At 41.5% G+C, this 25,697-nt stretch overlaps 1 protein-coding gene across 3 annotated transcripts in view; it reads right to left on the reverse strand.

Moving 5' to 3' along the window:
- The window catches only part of LOC131038323 (RNA pseudouridine synthase 5), a 300,230-nt gene that overhangs the window by 183,285 nt on the left and 91,248 nt on the right, over positions 1-25,697 (reverse strand). For all 3 annotated transcript variants that reach the window (XR_009104404.2, XM_057970705.2, XM_059207368.1), the window contains 3 exons: positions 23,345-23,435; positions 22,785-22,974; positions 11,772-11,859 (listed from right to left, as the gene is read on the reverse strand). Coding sequence is in view for 2 of the 3 variants with exons in the window: in XM_057970705.2 (XP_057826688.2) it covers positions 11,772-11,859; positions 22,785-22,974; positions 23,345-23,435 (369 nt within the window). In the remaining variant the exon portion in view is untranslated. The remainder of the gene's footprint in view (positions 1-11,771; positions 11,860-22,784; positions 22,975-23,344; positions 23,436-25,697) is intronic.

Raw genomic sequence — 25,697 nt, forward strand, 5'->3', positions numbered from 1 at the left:
CTTCTCTTTGCCAAATCCAAGAAGCATAAGTCTATCTCCAAAATCGCTATGAGTGATCAGGGTAAGCAGCTCAAAAACATAAAAGACTATCAGATCCATGCCAAAATCTGATCATATTATTAGATTAGCCTTGCAGAAGTAAAGAAAATTCAAGGGTTTGAAGGAAATAAGTTCGATATTTTCCTCAAATTCGCCATTGATAGCAGTTTGAAGGTGTAAATTCTACCTTGATCATCTCTAGAAGGAGGAATAAAGCAGGTCCAAGGATTTGAAAGGGACAATCAAAAGTTCAAGTTCGCCATAACAAGGTTTGCTGATAAAATTCTGAGTTCACCATTAATCACCCTTGAATCTGCCTTGGGAGAAAGAATCCAAATCTGCACATAGTCTTAATAATCCTTCAAACCTGCACTTCATCTTACTAAGAAAGCAAGACAAATTTGGGGGAAGATACATATCCAAGACTCATCCAAGATCATCATACATAGAAAATTGAGGGTTTGCTAAAGATAAAGCTTTCATAACTTATCATATCCAAAATTCGCCTTATCTGCCATAAAGAAAAACTTCTGACAGATTCCTTGATGATCTTCCAAGTATAAAACAAAATTGTCTATCCAAGGTTTATAAAATCGTCTAACTGTTGCAATCCCAATTTGCCATGATCAGCAAGGTTGAAGATAGCAGATTGAAGCTTTAAAAGTCATCCAAAGCATTCATAACTTATCATATCCAAAATTCGCCTTGTCTGCCATAAAGAAAAACTTCTGACAGATTTCTTGATGATCTTCCAAGTATAAAACGAAATTGTCTATCCAAGGTTTATAAAATCGTCTAACTGTTGCAATCCCAATTTGCCATGATCAGCAAGGTTGAAGATAGCAGATTGAAGCTTTAAAAGTCATCCAAATCCGCCTTGGAAAGGAAAAATTACTCAAGTTTGATCCACATGACCTTCCAAGCATAATACGAACTTGTCCATAGCATGAAAATTCTGCCAAGAAAGAAGGCATTCAAGTTGGAAAATTGTCTCACAAAATATGGCATGACATGATCCAAGTCCACCTAGGGTTGGATAAACAAAGCATCATATGAAGATAAAATAAACTTTTCCAAAAAGATATGACAAAAGAAAGACAAATTGTCTGATCAATCTTGAAATTCACCATGGACAGCAAGCACAATATCAAAAACAACTCCCAAAATTCGCCAAGTACAAGAAGGATGGTTCAAATTATGTCCAAATAAGATCAAATGGTCTGATTCCTAATCTGTTCATGACAAAAGGACGTATGACTATCTGTTGTGACCTTTTTCACACATCGCCCCATTGCAAATGGGGACCCTCTCTTTTCCTGCTTTCTAGGGCTTTGTTAGTGTCCTATGACCTTTTGCTGCAGTTTCACCAAGACTTGTCCAGTTCAAAGCATTTCAGGCCTGACGATTGAAAGTTAGTTTTTGCAAGTTATGTGATTCCGAAATGTGAACACCACCAGAGTGCTTAGAGAGGCCAAAGGACGAAGATCGCAATTGATTTGGACGAATTTGGACAACTTTCTATTTTTAGAAAGTTTGCTTTTTTGTTTTTTGCTATTTTTTAGGAAGTTTCGTTTTTGGCCTTTTTAGCCCAATCCCTGGTATGGCTATTTTTAGAAAGTTTTCCCTATTTTTTAGGGATGTCTACTTTTTGCTTTTTCGGAATGGGAACCTAGGGTTTACACTTGCACCACTGACCTGCTTCGACCGAAACTCGAAAATTCCAAGTTTTGACCTAAAAAGATAAATCCCTAGATTTTAGGCTTTTTGCTTTTTCGAGATGCAAACATAGGGTTTACACTTGCACCACTGACCTGCTTCGACCGGAACTCGAAAATTCCAAGTTTTGATCTAAAAAAGCTAAATCCCTAGATTTTAGGCTTTTTTGCTTTTTCGAGATGCAAACCTAGGGTTTACACTTGCACCACTGACCTGCTTCGACCGGAACTCGAAAATTCCAAGTTTTGATCTAAAAAAGCTAAATCCCTAGATTTTAGGCTTTTTTGCTTTTTCGGGATGCAAACCTAGGGTTTACACTTGCACCACTGACCAGCTTCGACCGCAAGTCGAAAATTCCAAGTTCTGACCTAAAAAAGCTAAATCCCTAGATTTTAGGCTTTTTGCTTTTTCGGGATGCAAACCTAGGGTTTACACTTGTACCACTGCCTGCTTCGGCCGCGATCCAAAATTTTCAAGTTTTGACCCAAAAAGCTAAGTTCCTATATTTTAGGGGGGTCATGGCACCTTCAAAGGATAATCAGCTCGAAAAATCATCCTGATCCTCAAATGTCCTGAAATTTCGCTGTCTGGAATGTCATCCTGATCCTGAAATTTGACTAAGTCTAGAAAATTGGAGAATCCTCCAAAAACTAGATTTTGCATTATTAGTCCTAGAGGCCCAAAACCACTCTCAAACATCTTGACAATATATATGAAATATAACTTAAAGTATAAGAAAGAGAAAAGACATATTGAAATACCACTTATAATTAAATGTTATATTTCATATATAGTCCGCCCTCTTGAGAGACCTTCAAAGTCTGCCCAAGCATGTGGAGAGTGCCTCAAAGTCCGCCCAAGCATGTGGGAGCACTCTTCAAAGTCCACCCAAGCATGTGGAAAGCGCCTCAAAGTCCGCCCAAGGTGGGAGCACTCTTTAAAGTCCACCCAAGCATGCCAAGTGATGGAGAAGCCTTGTCCAAAGTCCGCCCAAGAAGAGAGGTCATGTGGGAGCTAACTTCAAAGTCCGCCCCATGCCTTAGCCAAAATTTCGCCTTGATGGAGCCAAGTCTAAAGTCCACCAAAGGTTCGAGAGCCATGTAGGAGGTGCCACCAAAGTCTGCCATGCCTAAGGGGACTCACCAAAACTCTGCCCAAGGTGCTGCTGAGTGAATGGCCTTGAAACTCCACCCTATCCTACCATGTTGGTGGCCAACCCTTCAAAGTCCGCCATGTTTTGGAAGAGGCCATGATGGCCAACACTCTAAAGTCCGCCATGTGTGTGGGGTGCCCAAGGGGTGAAGCCCAAAGTCCGCCCTATGTTGGAGACCCATCAAAACTCCGCCCTACCCCAGCCAAATGATGCAAAGGTCTAGAAGTCCGCCCATGTTGAAGATGTCTTAGAAGTCTGCCCATGTTGAAGATGTCTTAGAAGTCTGCCTAGGGGGTGTGTTCCAAAGTCCGCCCTATGCCTTAGCTAAAAATTTGCCTTGATTGAGCTTTGCTCAAAGTCCGCCCTCCATGCTGAAGGGACCCTTCAAAACTCTGCCCAAGGAAGTAGATGCTAAGTATGATGTTGAAGAACCTTCTCAAACCCCGCCATGCCTTGGAGAGGTAAGGAAAGTCCGCCCAAGTTTGAGGAAGATGAAGGTAAGCCTCCAAAACTCCGCCTACACATAAAAGTCAAACAGAATCAACGAAAATACAAAGTGATGTCATGAAAATCCTTCAAGATTTTGAACTTAAATCCAAAATAGAAAGATTTCAAAAGGAGAATATTGGAAGATTGATAAGGATTTCGAACTTAAATCCAAAATGGAAAGTTTTTTTAAAGAGAATATTGGAAGATTAATAAATATTTGGAACTTATAGCCAAATTGGAAACTTTTGGAAGATATTTTATTTGAATTTGGAAACATGACAACACTTTCCAAAAGAATGAAGTTAAAATTGGAAACATGATTTGGAAGATTTTAAGGGTTTCTGATTGAGGATTTAACTTTATTTACAAATACTTCGTTGTAAACTTCATTTCTACACCAAGAAGTTCAAAAATATTAAGGAGAGCATAGTAAAATACTTTCAGTTTGGAGTTCATCTGGAGAAAGTTTTGGATATTGCTGGAAGATGGATAAACTTTTTTGACAAAAGTTTCACAGATTTTTGGAGAAAGACAACCAGTATAAGGACGAATTATTGAATCTCTCCTGAATTTTTGAGTATTTTTGAAGGTGAAATTAAATTCATGATGCAGATTTATGTATTTTCTGAGTTTTTCCAGAGTTTGAGAAATGATTTTTAGTAAATTTGTTCGAATTTCTAAGGGAGAAAAATCATTTTTTTGGCTAAGTATAAGAAATTTTCGGAGTTATAACACTTGGTGTTGGATTGTGATCACAGTTATCTTGAAGGTTGGAGAATTTACATGTGAAAATCCCATTCTCATGGCTAAGTATGAAAATGAAGTGAAATTTTCCAGACACTTAGCCGTTCGCAACCTCGATTTTCTTTAATCCAAGATAGATTTCTAACTTATTTTCCTTTGGTTTTATAGGTCGCAGGAGGAAATAGAAGCGGGATCATCATAGAGATCGCAGTTGGAGTTCAGAGGCAAGGTTCATCCGGGCGTGAAGATAGCCAAAATTTGGCCAAGTATGGGAAATGTTGAAGGCATGTCAGGGTATCGAGAAGAATGACATGATCACAGCGAATGCCTGAACAGCTTGATCCCATCATTTCATATTTGCAAGGGGTTACCCAGAGTTTTTTAACCCTCCTCCCCCACAACATAAATTGGCAACTGAAAGCAGGATCATCATAGAAAACAAAAATGGAGTTTCGAGCCAATTTCAAAATTGAAAACAGGACCACGAGCAAGGTTCGTCCGAGCATAGAGAGGGACAAAATTTGGCTAAGTATGAGAAATACTTCGCGAAGAGATTTCTTCTCCAAATTCGAGGCACTTGAAAGAATCTCAAGGCATCAAGAAAGAAAAGTTCTCAGACTTGGTGAAAATATGGGAAAGTTAAATAAACTTCCAACTTCTTGAAGGATTTCATCTCCTGAAGGAATTAAAAAGACAAGCTCCCAAGCAGAATCAAATGGCGACAAGAAGGAATCAAATTTCCATACTTGGATGATTTCTTGACACAAATTGGAGAATTCAAGGAAGACATCCAACACGTTGAGGTGGCGCCTCGTCATTTTCCAACCAATCAGATCACTCCAAGTCAGCATGTCCAGGTTCGATGAACCTAACTTATCCAAAAGCTTCTAGAAGGGCACACTTCACAATGCAACAACCTTCTATTTTCATTGATGGTTCATATTTAGCAAGGAGGACAAGTGTCCCAAATGTAATTGGTCGAGGGTAGTTAGTTTTGGGAAACCCTAATTAGGGTTTATAGCTTTCAATTTGGGCCCTTGATCACTGTTTGATCTCGGCCGTTCATTTATTCTTGAAAACTATATAAGGCTACCTCCTCTCATTTGGAGAGGGTGAGGTTTTTGATGTATTGTTGCTTAAGGTCATTTCCAGATAATATATTGCATGTGCACTGCTTTGTAATCTCTATTATTTGAATGATTTGCATGGTTTCAATTGCCTCAACACTTAGTTAGAAATAATTTAGATTTGCTTTAGTTGTTAATATGAATGAAGGATTTGATAAGTATCAATTGATGGTGTATTTCCGCTCATACTTTTCGTAAATGGATGATTTCCATTCTACCGTGCAAAGTTAGTCTGAGCCCATCCCCTGTGCATCCCAACATCTCGATCATAAGCACAACCCATTGAAGATTGCACCGGCCTTGTGTAGTTGTCCCTAGTGTGGCGAAGCAAGGTTTGGTTTCTCGAAAGCACCCAGTTGATACCGTCTCCGAAATTCGTAGGATTAAATTAGCCTTCCTAAACCCTATCTCTTTTTCCCTTTCTTTCGAAAGTCTAAATCCCAGAAAATCCCCCCCCAAAAAAAAAGAAGAGCCTAAATTGCTAAATCCATCTAAGTCCAGCAGTCCAAAAATACTTGTCAAACGTAAGTCCCCCTTGAAAATTTCAGCATACACTACCCAAGAAGCTATTCCACTAAAGTCGCTTGTTCGCACATATAGACCTTGGAATCAATAGTGATTTTTCAGGAGAGGATAGAATACCTTCGGGTATCCTATCCTAATGTTTGATAGATGATAAAACAAACACCAACACTATCCAAATTCTTTTCAAGCTCACTAAGACATGATGGATGAAGATTCACTCAAAGGTAACTATCCAAAAGTTCTTCCAAGAACCGATCCAAGATAATTCAAGACATGAAATGGCAAGACAAACAAGAATCAAGTTCGCCAAAGGGAAAAGAAAGTCGAAACAAATTTAAAGATGACTGTCCAATTGACATGAAACATGCCAAAGACATGGGATGTGCAAATTGAAATAAATTCCTTCCAAAATCACAAGCCGACATGAAGAAATTGTCCAAACCCTTGCAAGTCAATCATACACTGACATATTGATTCATCTAGGCAAAAATGGAATATGTGAAGATACCTACCCAAAGACTTAAAATTGAAAACAAATTTGCCATGCCAGAAAGATGAAATTTTGATCATAATTCACATAGAATCAGACCAACATGACAAGAAATAAACTTGTCACATGAAATATTTTTTATTATTTTCCAAAACCCAAAATAATTCTCAACACTTAGAAAATTTTGTCAAAATTCAAAATTTCTAGAAAGCTCTAGAAGATTCCTCGATAAAATCTAATTTTTGAGAGAAGAAATAAAACTTTTCATTTGAGAAAGATTAAAACAAAAAACAAAAAAACAATAAAAATTATTTTAAAATTAAAAAAAACAATAAAACAAATCAAAAACTTCTAAATTTAAGAACCCTAACTCTATATATCTTCAACCAATTCACTTTCACAATTCATCATTCAAGTTGAAGATTTTTGGAGAGCCTTGAAGAGAAGTTTTCTCTCAAATTTTATAAATTTTGGATTTTTGAAGAAGAATTATCCAAAAGAAGATTCTTCGAAGTGTTAAGGGTCTAGAAATTAAGCACTTTTCTCAGATTTTAAGGTAGAATTTCAGAATAAGAGGTAAATTTCAGTCATAAGAGGATTCAAAAACTCAATTTGACTGAATTTGCTCATCTTTCTGTCTTATTTTTCATTAATTTCTTGACCAAACCCTTCAAAGACTTAGCCTTCTAACATGCTGAAAGTAAAATTTTTGAAAAAGAATTTAAAATCAGAATTGAATTTTGAAAGTAACATGGAGTTTTTATGTGCTTTTACAGGTAGCAATGAAGTTTGCCAAAAAGGGAGCGCAGTTGAAGCCCAAACTCAAGACCAAGTGGAAGAATATCATTGACACAGATCTTGGGCATGTTGATATGGAAGAATTTAAGAAAAGAATGTATGGACATGATGGAAACATTCCTATGCCTATTGCCCGGAAAATGATGCACAATGGAATTGTTCAGGAAGCTGGATTCCCACCAACCAAAGAGTGTGTCGAGTTGATTGTCGAATGTGCCTTGCACTATAAAGCACAATCTAGAGAAATCATTGCACCAGATGGAAGGGTCCTGGCTAATCTTTCAGAATTGTCCATCCAGGAGACATTTGGTATACCAAAGCACAGTAAAACCACCTACAAGACTAAAGGACAAGCCCAGAGGGTCTATGATAGTCAATCTAAACTTTGTGCTACGAATGTAAACAAGTCCCGGCTTGAGAAGAAAAGACCTCAAGGAAAAGTGCCGAAATATTTGTTGCGTCCATTCTTCAAGGAAAAGTATGGTGATATCATCCTATTGTTGAATAGAGTAATGGGCAGCTCTAAGGGTCAGTTATTCAAGACATGGATGTATTATTTAATGGATGAAATCACCTCAGGAACCAAGTTATTCAACTGGTCCCGCATAATCAGTGATAACCTTCATGAACAGTTGATGAACCTGGAAAGGACAAAGACATTCCACATGAGTTCTTACATAATTTATCTGCTGGCTGCAACTTACAGATATTCAGAACTGATTCGCAAAGGCATAGTAGGAAGTGGTGAGGATGAATTCCGATCATATGACTGTTATCCTCAGCTGCAACTTAAGGACAAAATTTTTTGAGCCCATGACGCATTCCTAATGTACATAACAAGAACACTACAAGGAGGTACCCACAAAAGACTTTTTCATGGATTGAAAAGTCTAATTAGCAGGTACAGATCCTAGTTTATCCAGTTTCTGAAGTTTACTTATATCAGAATCCAAGGTTTCACTGGCCATCCTTACCAATTGTCAATCTACCCAACCAATAGGATGTTCCTATAGGAAGTTCTCAGACAGTTGGAAACATATCAGAGTTTCAAAACAGTAAGGCCAAAGGCAGTCATATCTTTCCCATTCTTCATTGGAAATATGGAGGAATCTTGTTCAATTGTGCAAGCAGCTGAGAGTGTCAGGCTAGAGATGCAGTGGTATCCTTTCACATTCTACCAATCCAGAACCAATTATGATCCTCACAATAACATCAGATCAGCGAAGGAGGAAAGGTTCAAACATAAAGTAGATATAGAAGGTTTTCTGGGCAAATGCTTCTGAAGATATGAAATCAAGAAAAGGTTATATTCCAGGCTATCCGTAAATTTCATCAGAGAAACTCAACCTTTTCTCATACCAGATCAATTAGAAGATAATGGAGAGCATAATCAACCTAGTTTTGATGAGCATGCACCCCTTCCTCCTATTAGGTGGTTAGAGCCAGATCATGCAGACTTAACCACCCTAATGCAACCAGTCATGAAATATTCCAGGTGGTGGGTTAATCAGCAGTGTAACGGGTTGAAGTAGAAGAATATAACTTTTGAGTTATAATCTGATGGGATTAGCAGAAGGATATTCTTCAAATGAAGAAGCAACACAGAATGTTAGACAAAGCGAGAGTGCTAAAAGGAAGGGGAAGGCAGTTGAGAATGAGGAACCTACTCAGAAGAAGCAAAGGATAGAACCATCTCGTTCCGCCACATGAAGGAATGAGAAATACATATTAAATATTGATCAATCATTGGTTGAAATAGAAATTCCTTCTTTAGTTCATGAAGAAAATGCAGAATTAGTCCATCAGGAAGATGAATAGCCACCATCTCGTACTGGCACAGAAATCTTGGAATTAGAACATGACACAAATATTGAAGAGGAAGAATTTCAAGAAGGGATGATTTCTGCTCTCCGAGGTATTGCACGTGGCATAGAAACAAAGGATGACCAAGAGGTAGAAGGCATTGAGCAGCCCACTGTTCCTGAATGGCTAAAGGAGAGATTGAAGATGAATACACCAGTAGTAGAAGAACAAGAAGAGGATGACATGGCAGATTTCTTGGCCAGGTTAGAACAAACTACTGTCAAGAAACCAGCCAAGAGATTTTCTACCATCCAAAGAGATGAGACAGGCAACCGCACAGTGCAAACAGTTGTACCTAAGGTGAACAAAGCAAAGGGAGACATTGCAACTCATGAGTATGAGATCACCTCTTTTGACTTAGGCCCAATCACAAAGACCCAAGCAAAAGATGACTTAGATAATTCAGTTGCTTCCATAAAGGCAAAACTAGATGAGGAGACAGAAAAGAAGAATGAGCATAAAAGAGAAGTAGAGAGCCTAAAAGAGTATATTCGGCAGTTACCTACTAAGCCACTTGATCAAGCCAATCAAGAAGCTCACCAACTTTTGGATTCACAGTAGGTAGTCAAAGGGTCTAAGGAAGATGCAGTAACAGCCAAAGAAACTAGAGATTGGATAGAAAATATAAAAGAAGAAGCAGCCAAGTTCATAGAAGGAATTGCATCAGCATATGATCAAACTTCTTCTTTGTTTTCCAGGATTGAAAATATGGCAGAAGTATGGGCTGACTTCTAGGATGTCCATAATAGAATCATACCATCTCTTAGAGAACCGAAAGGAATTTTATCTCAAGAGTTGGTTGATCGGAAGATAATTGCAGCAGAAGCTGCTTATGATTTCAACAATTGGCACTGGACACTGGTTGCACAGAATGAGGTCTTGGAAAAGGTGAAAGATGGTGTTGATAGAATAGAAGGACAGATAAAGGCAATTCAAGAGAAGATCTTCCTTGTAGTTACAGAAATGATTGGGAAGGATACCCTCCGAGAGAGTGATATGCAATTGGGGAATTTGAAGGTCAGAGTTCAGGACATCTTCTTTGCCACCACAGGACCAGTCTTGAAGGATAATTTGGCTAAGGCGTCAAGCCTCATGTCCATTAAAGATGCCTTTCACAAACAGGAATTGGTTTGGGAAATCACCTTTGCTTTGTGTGTCGATGACTTGGCAGGATTAGAATTCAGGGTCAGCATATTGCCACATGTCTCCATGGATGAGGTTGACCAGATTGTGTCCAGGTTCATCGAATATCAAAAGAAGGTGGTGCATTCCTAAAAGATAGCATCTCGTGCCACTTGTCTCATGTGCAGTTAATCATAGATTTTATTTGGGAAACCCTAATTAGGGTTGTGTTGTTTAGATCTCAGCCGTCGATTTTAGATCAATCTCTACCATTTACTTTGCTTTCAAAACTCTATATAAATTCTCATTCTCTCATTTCATTGTTGTGGAGAGATTTATGAAATTGTTGCACAGAGCTATTTCAGTAATAAAATATTCATTATCAGTATTGTTTTGAAATCTTTTTATTGCTAAATAGTTGCATGGTTGCATATTCCCTTCAACATTTAGATTAGATTTGCTTAAGTAATTTGCTTTCAAGTTGTTAGATGAATGATAAATCTGATAAGTATTGGTTGGTGAAATCTTGCTCATAGTTTTGTTGGATGGATGATTTCCTTTCAACGTGTAACGTTACCCTGAGCTTTTAATATGGATGTTTGACTTCTACTTGGAATGATATTGTTCAATTGTTAGTATTCTTTCTGAGTGTGAAAATCTTAAGCATAACCCTAGAAGATTGCACTCGCTTTGTGTAGTTGTCCAAGTGTGGCGAAACAAAACGTCGTTACCAGTTTCACCCAATCTTTACCGTCTCTTGAGTTCATAGGAATAGCTTAGAAGTAGCATAGAATCCCTAAACCCTCATCCTTTTATTTTTGAAGTCTTAAAACAGAAAACCCAAAAACATAGAGCATAAATTGTCAAATCTGCCTAAGTTCAACTCATGAATGATACCAGTCGATAAGCGTAAGTCCCCCTTGAGATTTCCAGCATACACTACCCAAGCAGCTATCCCACTAAAGTCGCTCGTTCGCACGTATAGACCTTGGAGTCACCTTGTGGTCTTTCTGGCAATCTTGGCACAAGTAGTGATTTTGTTCAGGAGAGGATAGAGTATCCTTGTGGTATTTTATTCTAAGTGTTCGATAGATGATAAAGATATTTGTTTAGAATATTGTAATCATATTTATGATAATCAGTTGTTTCACTAAGTCCACAAATTTTCGGTATTTCGCTTTCCTCCAATTCATGGAGATTATTCACAATAACCTTAAGGAAACACTATGAACCTTGCATTAACAGCATATAGTTTTATGATTTTGCTTTATATAGGCAACTTAATTTCAAAGTAATGAAAAGAAGTGGTCCCTACAAGAGAACTAAGAATGCATTTTGGAATGATTAATTTATTAATTTGTATTTTAGTATGAAGGCATGATAAGTGCACTTGAGGATGTATCATGTAACTTTCTTAAAAACTCCATTTATGCATCATTCTATTGTAAATTGTCTATGAATAAAAGACATGCTTAACTAGTAAGACTTTAATGAATGTTAGCGAGGTACTTCATTGATTCACCTCTGCAATATGCATCAGACAGACTGTTGCAGCCCCAAACAACAATGCAACATCAGCACATAAAAAGAGCAATGCTCAAGTATCAAAAAGGTTGCAACAAATGTTATCAGCACATGGAACCATGGAAAGGATAAAGATAGAAACCACAAGGTAAAATATGGAGAAAAATCATATGTAACGAACCTATTACTTCTTATAGAAAAGGTTCCATCAGCAAAATCTGCTGAAAGCTTTGATTTAGCAACATTTGTCTTTGCACATAATAATATACCTGTAGATAAAAGCATCATACAAGATTACATCATGAAAAGAATATTAAGACTAGAAGTGAGACAAAATTGCAAGCATAAGCAAGGGTCAATATAACTTTGGTAATGAAGGTGTCACTAAAGAAATCATGTCAACAAGATAGCAAAAAAATTGTGGACTCCTACAACAACCTAAATGACAAGAAACTCTTTTTTTCTGGCAAATTTGGATGTATATGATTTTATCACATTATTCAATAAGTGAATTGTTTGTATTTATGAGAGGAGATTGTCTTGCCTTGACATAACTGCTTTCTCCCACTTGGTACTTCCTTGGGTAAATTATAGTGTAACTTGGTCATAACAATTCTTCAATTTGTACTATTGGTGAGTGACTCATTTTCTCCAGCACATGATGTCTATGATTCGTATCTACATTATTTGATACATGAACTGTTTTCACATATGGGAGGAGATTGTCCTGCCTTATTATTACCGTGTTTTTTTAAGATGTCTTCCACTTGGTACTCCCCTTGGGTAAAGTATAATGTTAATGTAACCTCATAACAATTTCATTCCTTTCCATCCTTGATGCAAGCTAATTGGTATGATTGTTGGCGGCATTATTGTACACGAAAGTAAGACTAGTTAATTATGTGTAATTGTCTTGGTTAGTTGGCAACCGAGGGGTGGCAGTTGCAGTGCGACAGCTGGCGCTCGCAACCCCTCGGTATCTTTATATACTTCAGAATGTAACTTGCAACACATAATTATGAATGGAATAACATCTCTTATACTTGTCTGATATCTATGCTGTTATTATTCTGCATTACGTGCTTTATGTTTTAAGTTATTCACCCAAGACGGCAAACATTTGGCACCGTTGCCTAGACGTACTCGGGAACGGAAGACGCGGATGGCACACGGACATGATGGGCCTACCCGTTGGTGAGATAAACCCAAAGGCCGACGACACGCGAACAGAACTTTACACAGGAGAAGACACCGCAACGAGAGAATTTTCAATTTTGCTCCAGGTAGCCATCCAGACCTACGTCCGACGAGAGGCAACGAAGGCAGAAATCCCACCAAGTGCCGTGTGGACAGCCTTGGAGGTGAGCTCGGCAGTAAACAGGCTGATGAACCATCTTCCCCGATTGTTTGCACAGGGATCGCTGGCACAACAAGCTCGCCTGGAGGAGATTGCCCAGGAAGAGCGACGCCAACAGATCCTTCAGCAGTACGAAGATAGCAGCCAACGGGAAGCAGAACAGGATGGCGCCAGACCAGGAAGGAATTGAACCTTGAATCTTCTATATTCAAATAAAAGTGTCATTGACACGAGTTGTATCTGACGAAATGAATTAATAAAGACGTGTTTTGGTTTATGTATTGTGAATTATGGAAATGTATGGCACTTAATGCCCAACCTATTGAATAAAGATAGAAATAAAAAAGCAGAAACGGACGAGTGGGAGGCCGCACAGAGGGCCTTGATTCTGGAGCAGCAAGTAGAACATAGACGGAGGCTAAGACAACTTGCCTAAGGACGACGTGCTGAAAGGTGGCCCAAGGGGAACCAAGGAGGTGTCACGGAGGGTGCAGAAGCCGACAGAAATTTCTACGCGTCGCCAGAACACCGTAGGGTGCGGAGCCACGAAGAGTTTCTGGAGGAAACAAGGTTACGGCGGAATCTAGTCGAGGAAACTCGGGATCAGTTTAGAAACTTATCCCTTACACCACGGAGTGAGGATCACCAAAGGGAGCCAAGAGTGGGCGCGGGTGAGAACGAAGGGGAAGACAACCATATGGCTGTAGGTGCTACACACGGCAGGCAAAACACCGTACCCCCAGTCACCCACGCAGGACACACCACCCCCGTCGGAGGGAGCGGCGCAGGGGCTCAGACATAGCCACAACCACCTCAGGGGAGACGACCCCCATCAATGGTGAGTAAACAGAAACTACCGAAGTTCAACGGCGACGGGAAGGAAGATCCCGTCCGCCATTGTCGAACGTGCGAAACCATATGGTCAGCAAACAGTGTTACCGATCAAGACGAATGGGTAACACAATTCCCAGCAACCTTGAGGGGAGTGGCCATAGACTGGTACTCAGATATGGATAAGGCCAAAGTCGGCACATGGCCCGACCTGAAGAAGGAGTTTGAGATAGAGTTCCGCCTCTTGAGAGATGACAACGAAATAGTTGCCGAAATCTATGGAACAAAGCAAAACAAGAACGAGACTGTTCGAGCCTATAGTCGGCGGCTGAAGGAACTATTGGGAAAAATGGAGAGTCAACCAACGGATGGGTTGAAAAAGAGATGGTTTGTGGAGGGACTGAAACACTCCCTCCGAAAGAAGATGAAAATTGCCCCACCGACATCGTACGAAGATGCATACAATAGAGCGATGGATCGCGAGAGCGAGACCAAGACATCGAAGAAAAAAAAGAAGGATAGCTCGTCCGAGGAGGATGACTCTTCACAGGAAAGTAGCAGTGACGACGAGGCTGGCAAGCGGGTGCAAGGGCTCCAAAAAGACATGGAGCGAATGAGGAGGGAGTTCAAAACAATGAGAAGCACCGGTCGGACTGAAGGGGACATATGGTGCACTGAGTGCAAAGAGGAGGGGCATACAAAGGGTACTTGCCCGAAGAAAGCATTCTGTGAGATTTGCCAAGTGATGGGACACTCCACCAAGGAGTGCCCATACAACACGAAAACCCGAAGTGCGCAAATGAACCAGGTGTTGTTCACGGAGCAAGCCACGACATCCGCACCAGCAGGTGCGGGTACAGGCCAACAAACTAACACAACGGCATCATCTGGAGGATATCGGGATAACAGACGCGGCGCGGGAAGAAATAAAAAATAACAATAACAGAAACCGGATCCAGTATGACGCCTGCAATCAGTGGGGACACTTCGCCCACAATTGCACAAACGAAGCCAACCCTTAGCACCTTTGCCGATGGTGTGGGCCAAGAGACCATTAGGACGCAAATTGCCCTAAACCTGGTGTAAACCTCCTAAACATAGAACCCACGAAAGCAGAAGTGTTGGCAATCACAAGGGCACAGGCCAAACAGGGTGCATACCCAAATCCCCACACGGAGACAACGAGAGTGCGGGAAGCAAGAGACGAGATCACAAAGGAAATGGCCGCACAAGGACAGAACAGCCACTAGACCTCAAATCCGCCACGAACGAGGGGAGAAGAGGAAATCTTACGGCAAATATTGCAGATGGAGGTACCCGTGAGAATACAAGACCTCCTGGAGACCGTGCCACAGTTAAAAACGGCTATCTTAAACTCTGTACCCTCACAGGTGAAAATGAGGGAGGTCGTGAGCCCCACAGTCGGCCCTACGTTAAGGGAGGTCCTAAGCCCCACGATCGACCCCATGTTGTTGGTAGTCAATAGCGGACGCCAACCGGCGGTGGTAGAAATGGGCATATTGGGGACTACCTTGACAAACACTATTGTGGACGGAGGGTCAGGAGTAAATCTGCTCCCAGAAGCCACATGGAAAAAACTGGGAAAGCCTACATTGTGGCCCCCCACGTTCAACCTACCAGGGGCAGATCAACATGGGATTAAACCCCTTGGTACCCTCATGGGCCAGCAAGTGATGATTGGCACGCAGCCATTCATGCTGGATTTTGTAGTAATTCCGCTGAAGCAGATAGGGTATGACGCCATCCTCAGGCGTGGGTGGCTCATTGCAGCAAAAGCAAACCATAACTGGAAGTGGAATACTCTTTCCTTGGAAAAGGTGGGGAGGAAGTACGTGATCGATCTCCGTACGCAGATGGTGAGTGAGGAGTTGGCATCTTCCTCCGACTCGGAATCTGAGGGAGACCAGTTGGCGGAGGGTGGAGACGGACGCCGCATGGAGCCTAGTGACGAAGGGGTGTTAGAACTGGAGGCATGCTCAGGGGACGACGGGGACTCCTTGAATGGTCTCTTCCATTGGCAAATGGGAGACTATGAAATATTTACACCCTCGTGCATTGTATTGAGCATTGAGGAAGAACGAGATGTATTTCTCCCAGAATATGGCGAGCACAAGGAAGGGAGCGCCTCGGTGAACGAGACACCGGCTCACCAATTCCTGAAGGGGGAGCCCATTAAATACCAGGAAACCAATTTAAAGGAGACAAACCTCTGGGGGATGAGTGACCCCAAGATCATCCTTGTCAGAGATGACTAGAATCCAGTGCTGAAGCCTGCAGCCTTCAAAATTTTCCTCGAGTACAAGGATGTCTTTGCATGGACGTACAAGGACCTCAAAGGCGTGCCCCCAAAGTTATGTCTACACCGAATAACATTGGTATCAGGAGCCCAGCCGGTGAGGAAGCGGCCTTACCGTATGAACAAGAATTATGCTGCACGGGTGAACGACGAAATTGAGCGGATGCTGGAAGCGGGCATAATCTTCAAAGTTCAGACATGCGAATGGGTGTCTCCCATTGTGATTTCCCTCAAGAAAGAGGCCAATCAGATCCGGATCTGGGTAGACTTCCGGTGTCTGAACGCTGTCACTATTAAAGACCCATTTCCCATACCCTTCACCAACAGCATCTTGGAGGAAGTACCTGGACATGAAATCTATTCCTTCGTGGATGGGTTCTCTGGGTACAACCAAATATCCATCGCGGAGGAAAATAAGTTGAATACAACCTTCGTGGTGGAGGACGGTGTGTATGCATACAACCGAATGCTCTTCGGTCTATGCAATGCACCTGCCACCTTTCAGCGCATCATCTTGCACATCTTCGACAAGATATCGGTGGGGAACTTCAAAGCCTTCCTGGACGATTGGTCTATTTACAGCGGACAAGACATTCACCTAAAAACCCTCGAGGAGTGCCTAGAGAGATGTCAGAGGGCACGGTTGGCCCTCAATCTGAAGAAATGTAGATTCATGGTACCACAAGGAAGATTGCTTGGACACATTGTGTGTAAAGAAGGATTGAAAACGGACCTAACAAGATTCGGGTAATAGTAGAAATGGAACCTCCTACGGACATCACGGGGATAAAGTCCTTCCTTGGTCATGTGGGGTACTACAGGAGGTTCATCAAGAACTTCGCTGAGGTGTCCCACCCATTGGATAAGTTGACACGGAAAGGGGAACCATACATCTGGACAAAGCCACAAAGCAAGGCCTTTGAAGAGCTGAAGACAAGGTTGATGGGAGCACCCATACTGGCATACCCGAACTGGGATAAGGAATTCCACGTTCACGTCGATGCCTCAGACTATGCCATAGGGGCTACATTAGCCCAGGTAGGAGGACACGGGTTGGACCACCCCGTTTATTTTGCCAGCAGGTTGCTCTCGAAGGCGGAAAAGAACTACAGTACCACAGAACGTGAAGCCCTCGGTATGGTCTATGCCGTTCAAAAATTCCGTCATTACCTCCTGGCCACACCATTCACATTTTACGTAGACCACCAGGCACTCATGTACTTGGTAAACAAGCCTATTATCCAAGGGAGGATAAGCCGTTGGCTATTGCTACTATAGGAGTTCACATTTTCAATTGTGGTACGACCGGGGCAAAGCCAGGTCATAGCCGACCAGCTGTCCCAGATTAAGTCGGGGGAACCTCCTAAGGGAGTAAATAATGATTTTCCGGATGCGCACTTGTTCCAAAAAGCCGTACTTCCTTCGTGGTACAAGAAGATTGGAGAGTACCTGTTGACGTCCTGATTGCCAGAGGGTATGCCTCCAGGGGAACGGAGAAAGCTCGTATTAAGGAGCAGGACTTTTTCACTCATCAACGGGTTACTCTACAAAATGGGGCCGGACCAGGTATTAAGGCGTTGTGTCATGGAGGAAGAAGTCTCGAGCATATTAGGGGAGGCACACGAAGGACCCGTAGGTGGACATATGGGCCCAGACACTATAGCCCGCAAGGTGCTTCTGGCAGAACTGTGGTGGCCAACCGTACATCACAACGCCAGGGAGTGGGTCGTGGGGTGCGACACTTGCCAACGAGCGGGCAAACCTTTGAAGCGGGACTTCATGCCCCTCAACCCGTCGCACGCACAGGAACTCTTCGAACGATGGGGACTCGACTCTGTAGGGCCTCTCAAGGCTAGCCGCACACGACGGTGCCGGTACATTATGGTTGCGACGGAATACTTGACTAAGTGGGTGGAGGCGAGGGCTCTCCCGGATAAATCTGTAGTAAGCATGGCTAAATTTATCTATGAACAAATCATTACGCGATATGGCATACCTATCCAGTTGACCAGTGACCAAGGGGGCCACTTCGTGAACCATGTCATACGACTGTTGACCTCAGAGTTCAAGATTTTTCACTCATTATCGAGCTCGTACTACCCACGTGCCAATGGCCAGGCCAAGGCCACAAACAAAATATTGGTATCAGTAATTTACAAGTCCTATGGAGTAGAAAAGGAAGATTGGGAGGAGAAGTTACCCTCTATACTATGGGCCTATAGAACGACCTACAAGGTGACCACGGGTCAGACTCGGTTCCAACTCATGTACGGGCAGGAAGTGGTGGTGCCAGCGGATTTCATGGTGCCAAGCCTTCGCATTGCGGTAGAGAACAGACTCGGGGATATGGAGAGCCTGAGAGAGAGACTGTATGCCTTAAGCAAGTTGAATGAAAAAAAGAATGATGGCACAATGGGCCACAGAGGCAGCCCAGCAAAGACGAAAGGTCTGGCACGACAAGCATTTTCGATGAATGAAGTTTACTCCTGGCCAATTAGTGTTGAAATTCAATGGGAAGAACGAAATCAAACTAGGAAAATTTAAAGTGCGATGGCTAGGGCCCTTCAAGGTACGCCAGGTCAATGCCAACGGGGCAATCAAGTTATGGACGCTAGACGGGAAGGAGATACCAGACGCCATCAATGGGTCAAAATTATAGGTTTATCACAAACGGAGGGAACCTGGACCCTCCAGTCAAGATGTTTGTCAGTCTATTAAAAAGTAACGAAAAAAAAAAAAAAAAATCGTACAGTCCGTACGACGACCGTACGAAAAAAGAAAAAATAAATAAATAAATATAAAACAAATGGGTGCCACCGTGCGGTGATCACACCGGTGATGGACCGCCATGCGGTGGTAACACCGGCGGTGGACCACCGATGGTGGAGCCACCGTGCGGCGGACCACCAACGATGGAGCCACCGTGCGGCGGACCACCAACGGTGGAGCCACCGTAGGGTGGGACCACCGGCAGTGGATACCACTGTGCGGTGGCACCTGCACTTAAAAAGCCCCACAAAAACAAAACGTAAAACACAAACAAAAAAAAAAACTCCGCAGCACAGCCACGCAAGGAAAAAAAACGAGAAGGAAACCCACAGCCGCCACGCACGAAGAAAGACATGCAACCCAGCCCACACAGCAACGCAGCAATACACAACAGAAGAAGGTCGTTACAAAGCTATCCAACGACCATACGATTTTTAACTAGAAATCAGTTATACCAGAGATTAATGGATTCAGCGGGGAAACGAAGTTGGAAAAAACAACTGCAGGCTTCCTCCAGTAGCAGCCAAAGGGATAGCAATACCAGGGTCTTATCGTCAGGCATACGTGCTGCAGGCAGCACCATGGATGCCAGCGCCCGATAGAAGCAAAAGCAGAAAGCACCACAGGCTGCCATAAGTGGGAAAAATACATTAACACCCCAGAATATCACCTTTTAAGGCCTGAATGGGTCGGAATACCGGAAATGGTGGCAGGACACTCCTGACAATGATCTGGTGAAGCAAAACCTCCGTAAGGCAGAAGTGGAGTGGGCTATTCGAATGCCCGTGTTTCCTATCTGCGAGTATGAGGGTGCCCTACGGTTCATGGTGGAGACCTTCGACAAACACACATGCACCAGTACTTTTGAATACCTTGATTGTTTCTACGTCTTTGTTGGAGGAGCCGATGACAGCGACCCATCCCCCAGTCGTAGAGATGCGTACTGACCCGTCGGTCGTGGTTATGGAGAGCTAGCTGACACAGCGATTTCAGATGACATTGGTACAACCTGAGGGAGCTGTTGTATTCTCATCTTGTCGGGAGACTAGAGCAGAGTTAGTCGACTTGGATGATTCCTCTGGCGAGACTCATGCACCAACAGTTGGGCACGTGGCAGGAGAGGTCGTCTCTGCCATCCAGGAGCAGGAGGAGCAGGGGGATGGTACACCTCTTGTGACGGAGGAGGTACCTTCATACCCACAGGATGCGGTTGTGTCAATTCCGCCAGAGACTTCACAACCTTCGAAGCAGGAGGGGGAGGATATTGAGACCTATCTAGCTGACATGGTGACGAGGGGTAGGCAGGTGGTGGCCACTGCCCAGACGCGAGCATTGCAGTAGGTTGTGGTGGAGTTGGAGAGGGCCCTACAGTTTATGCAGGTGGGCTGCCCCGCAGCCTTTACTACATGCTTTGAGTCTTGGGGATGGCCGACTACTGAGACGGAGGAGATGCTCCAGGCTTGGATGGTGCGTCAGCCCGTTGTGGAGAGTCGGGTGATGGTAGTTGTCCGCGAGATTGAGCAGGTCTATCGGGATGCCTACTATGCACTACGGCGTACACAGCATGAGTTTGCGGTCCGCAAGGCTGCTAGAGTCGCGTTGGAGAGGGATGTGGCCACTCAGCAGGCCTCCTGGGCAGCAGAGAGGGCCCAGTTGTTGGCTCAGCTAGAGATGACCCACGCAGAGAAAGCGGAGGTAGAGACTCGCCTGTCAACAAAGCAGAGTGCGAGGAGCCTCGTGCAGCAGGAGTTAGAGGCAGTCACTACCGAGAGGAGCCTGTTGCAGACTCGGTTGGTCAGTATGACAGCGACAACAGATACCAAAGAGGAGGAGCTGCTGGAAGCCGCGCATATGGTGAAGACGGCTTTGGAGAAAGTATTGGTGACGGAGCGGGATGTGACTGCACGTACTCAGCAGGTTTATGAGCTCCGCGCCCACTTGGTGGCCCAGACACCGGCATCTCAGCCTTCTACTTCAGGGACGCTTCCCCAGCCCCCTCCTTAGTTTTTTCTGATGTATTTATTGTATAGGTTGCATTGTCTCCATTTTTGTTGTTAGTCGCCTGGAGACGACTTTTCTTTTTGGGGGGGATGATGTTGGCGACATTATTGTACACGAAAGTAAGACTAGTTAATTATGTGTAATTGTCTTGGTTAGTTGGCAACCGAGGGGTGGCAGTTGTGGTGCGACGGTTGGCGCTCGCACCCCCTCAGTATCTTTATATACTTCGGAATGTAACTTGCAACACACAATTATGAATGGAATAACATCTCTTATACTTGTCTGATATCTATGGCATTATTATTCTGCATTACATGCTTTATGTTTTAAGTTATTCACCCGAGAGGGCAAACAATGATTAGGTTTACTAAAGCTTGACCATGAGGTTACAATATAGGGGTTGAGAATTTAATTCCTTTTATTACACTAAGATGTTACAATTGTCCTTGTTCCACTGACAATTGAGTCATTGACTTTTCTGCAAGGGCACTCATATTATTTGTTATTGCTACCGCTTGAAGAGGTCAGAACCATCTAACTAACTAATTTGACTTTGGAGTGTGTGGTGCCTATTAACCTAGATAAATGAAGAGGTTATTTGCAAATAATCCAATTTTTGCAACCTAATGCCTCAACCTATGTAGTTATTTGTTTGCTCTTATACATATTACTTTATTAAGCTTCATCTATATATTACGGTTTGAAAATAAAATGACAAGAATAAATTTTATTTAGCAAGCTCCCTTTTTATACCCCCTTTTTAGTATTTGAAATATTATATTTCATTTCCCTCTCGAACTGACTTTTAATATTTCTTTTTAATTTAGCTTTACATTGGGACAATGAGTTTTACTTTCAAAACTTTGAAGGTTGCTTTGCACACAGGTGTCCAAGTGAGTTTGAAGATACTATTGAGGAGAAGGAATTGGGCAGAAAATTTGGCCTGGACAATACACTAAGGAACCATCTGTTTGAACCAGACCATATGTTGAATAATTGTGTGAACCCTCTCTACTTGAGCCTAGTCACAAGATCCTAAGCTAGGGACCCAAACCTAAAAAACATACATCAATGTGGACTTAATCATTACATCAGATACACATATCTTGGAAAGATAACTGAAAGCATTGGCACTCAAGAACAGAAAGTGAGCTGTATTCCTTACAAAGACAGAACAAAAAGGCAGGCCACAAAGGAGGAGGACAATTAAACTGTACTCCTAGATAAATTAAATTAGTGATGATCTTCACAGGGCCACCTTTGTAGAAGAAATGAAACCCAGAGAGAGCATACTCGGTGGCGTTGAAGATCATAGTCATGAGAGTGTGCATGAATGTTCAGAAAAGGTAAGTTTCCAATCTATTCCATCAAAAGGAAACATATACAATAAAAACTATGCTTAAACAAAGATCAATTGTTGAAGATGAATATTAGGGAGGCCAATATGCCATTATATATTTTTTCATGCATCAAAAGAGTCCAATCACAATGGCTGATGGGTATTAGATTCAGCCTACATCACCACCCAATTTCAGCTTCTACAGCTCTTCCACTAGCTTATTGACTGTTTTGTGAAGCTTCTTCACAATAGTGTGGCTGTTGTTGACCTCATCCATGTTTTGATAAACTCATTATCTATGCAATACCAGTGAAAATGTGATTCTTAATTACAACAACTAAACTTTTAATAGTAAACTATACACTAATGTATATAGAATGTTACTTAGTATTATCTCAAAAAATTGGAAGTACATGAGTAAAAACAAATAAAGATAAAATGGTCTGAATGACTTTAGTCACCTACATTTACTATTCAGGTTATAATGAATTCGTGATTATTTATCTCACTAGAAGAGAAAAACTATAATCAAATAAACATGCCTGAGGAACATTATTATAGCTGAAGTCGATGGAAGTACCTGATGTACCTCTGCCTAGACGGTGAACAGGAACAGGATATGATTCTTGCAAAGTATTAACAGTACTACTGACCTCTGGTCCATATTCACCTGACTTGTCCGTCCTCCACTGGAGCTGATTTAATAAAGTCCTTTGTTGGAACAGTCCTCCGGGTAAAACTTGAAGTCCTGATGGCTTATTAACAATGAGCTGTGCATCATAATTGTCTTATTAGATGTAAGAGCCTTCTTGACAAATCGTAAACTGCAAAATTTTGATTAAAGCATCTGGAGCATTCAAATTTGCCTCCTAAAGTTGATTCCATGGACATAATGTTTTACTATATGAACAAAAAATTATGTGTATATTGATATTTAAAATATCTTTCTCATAGACCTAGTTTCTTCTGTGAAATATACCAACTTGAAAACATACAATATTGTAGTTGCAACTCTGTCTTCAATTATTCAAAGCTAAATATTTGTATATTCTTTAACATTTTGACATGAGCATCCTCATAAGGACCAAAAACCTGTCCCTATAATTTATCAAACATCAATGCCATCGTACTGAGAATTACCAATTGATCATCTTCATATAAAATGCCCACTTCATAAGGTGCCAAAGGCTCCCTCCATGGAAGGCGATGATAAACCAATTTAGACCCTATCCTGCAGAACAACAACTTGAATGGATCATGAATGGATCATGGAGGGTCCAAGATAAATGTACAATAGTCACCACAGTACTTGTCATGCAATAAATGAGATTTAAGTTCCTAGAGTCTAGAAACTGGAATACTTTATCTTGATTATAAGCATCACATGAAACAAGAATGCAGAAACAAGTCAATAGTCAACAGCAATATTCCTCAATGAAATAACTGTTATTCTGCTATAAGTATTAAGCATCGTCATAAAGTTAGGGCCTAAAGCAAACCATTGCATACATCCAAAAGGCACATAATTATACAAATTACTGTAGGACATTTATTTTGTCTTTCTAAAAATGAAAAAACTTTGGCCAAAGCATAGTTATGAGACTCAGACTCCACCCAAACTTGGCAGAATCATTTTAGGCTAAACACTGGGAAGAAAACTTGTCAAGTCTTAGCAAATTAAGTTCTGAATTTAGAAAATTAGACGAATATAAATATTAATTTTATATGGCCAAAAACAAAAATATCATCAATGACAACAAATTACCAATATAAATTTTTAAATAGTATTGGTAACATGCATAACGCAAATCTTTTTATATGGATTAAGATTTTCCTTCACTAAATCACATTGTCATAACATGGCTGATATTTTCTACTGAGCCCTGATGGATTATAAAAAATGGATGCTGAAGACATAACAGCCTAAAATGAGAAACATCTTTAAGGGTTTTGTATGCCCTTTTTTACCATTCTTTAATGTGTCCTTAGAAGAGTTTTTTTTAAATAATTGGTGTATTTTAGGCTCACTAGTCTACACAAGCTTCTAAATTTGTGAGACACTGAATCTCTCTGAGACTCAGCAGATCAGCCCAGCAGATCAGCCCAGTCAATGCAGAAAACCTCTCTGCCTCTGACTCAACTTATGACTCACTGAGTCTGGCAGAGACTGCAGAAACTCAAACTATGAACCAAAGTCACTTAAAAGGGGGCACTAGAGCATCTGATACCACATCCTTCACCCAATCTATTTTCCCAATGTCCTTCAATGCATGAACACATGGGGTTAAAAAAAGGTTCTCTAAGCATATCCTTCATGATCAATCCAGCTAATTTAAATACACGAGCTGAATCAATCACTACTTGTACAACATCAAAGGATCCAACCTCTTCTACGGCATCCTTCAAAATCTGAAATTGGAAGCTTGCATCCTTCCTCTTCCCCAAACAATCAATATCTCTAAGAAAATAAGAGCCTGTTGTACATGTGACAATAACATTGATGAGTGGTCGATGTCTAATATCGATCCACCTATCACTAATGATGGTGCAGCCATCCCTTACCCAAACTTGTCTCATCTCCTCCATTATACTCACCTTGGAATACTCATTATCAAGGAAGGTGGTGCATAACTTATGATCTTCGAGGGGAACATATGAAGGACCAACAACAAGTGCATCTTTAACATTTGTTTAAAATATGGAGAGCGTGACACATGAAATGATATGGCATTAGCATATAAAAATTTGGCAAAAGAACTATCAGCTACATCTCGTGGTTGCATGTTAAACATGCTTGCAACACAAGTGGGTCTTTTTTTCCTCTGTGACTTCCAAGCTCAATAGTAGTAGTAGCATCAGCACTAGACAATGACAGATTAGGCTGCAAGACTCCATTGGTATTCCTTTTCTTTTGGCTTCACCCTCCATGTACAACCTAGCCACCTCTTCCTTCTGAGCTAATGTTATGGTTTTACAAAATTTTACCCCTTGACAAGCTATGCCTACAAGATGGAAGTAAACTCTTGTATAGCTGCCCCTATATGTCTCCTTACAAATATGACACAGACATACTCTACTCTCCCCCCCCACCCCACCAAATTTTTTTCCTTAACATCTATGGCTCTTGCAAATTGTAGAAGTGGTTTTTTTGGGGTTAAATAGCCCTTTTGCAAAATCTTTCAAGAGGTTAAAAGGGCATTGAAATGGATTTTTTGAATCGCTCACACTCCTTGAAGAACTTCCATCACCATAGCATGCTTGTTCAATTTTAATTTGTTGACCCTCACTACCCTCATTACTGCTGCTAATCTTCATTGTTTTTTTTTGTTTTTTTGGTTGAAAATGCGAATGATAGCTGCAAATACAAACATAGAACGCAAACAAGCAAAAAAAACCCTCCTAAGTATTTGAAATTTTTGACAAAAACAAACAAAAATGCAAAAGAATTTGTCAGCATTAATAAAAAATAATGAACTTACCTCAAATGATGGAG

Source organism: Cryptomeria japonica, chromosome 6 (genome assembly GCF_030272615.1).
Source record: "Cryptomeria japonica chromosome 6, Sugi_1.0, whole genome shotgun sequence".
Taxonomy (NCBI): domain Eukaryota; kingdom Viridiplantae; phylum Streptophyta; class Pinopsida; order Cupressales; family Cupressaceae; genus Cryptomeria; species Cryptomeria japonica.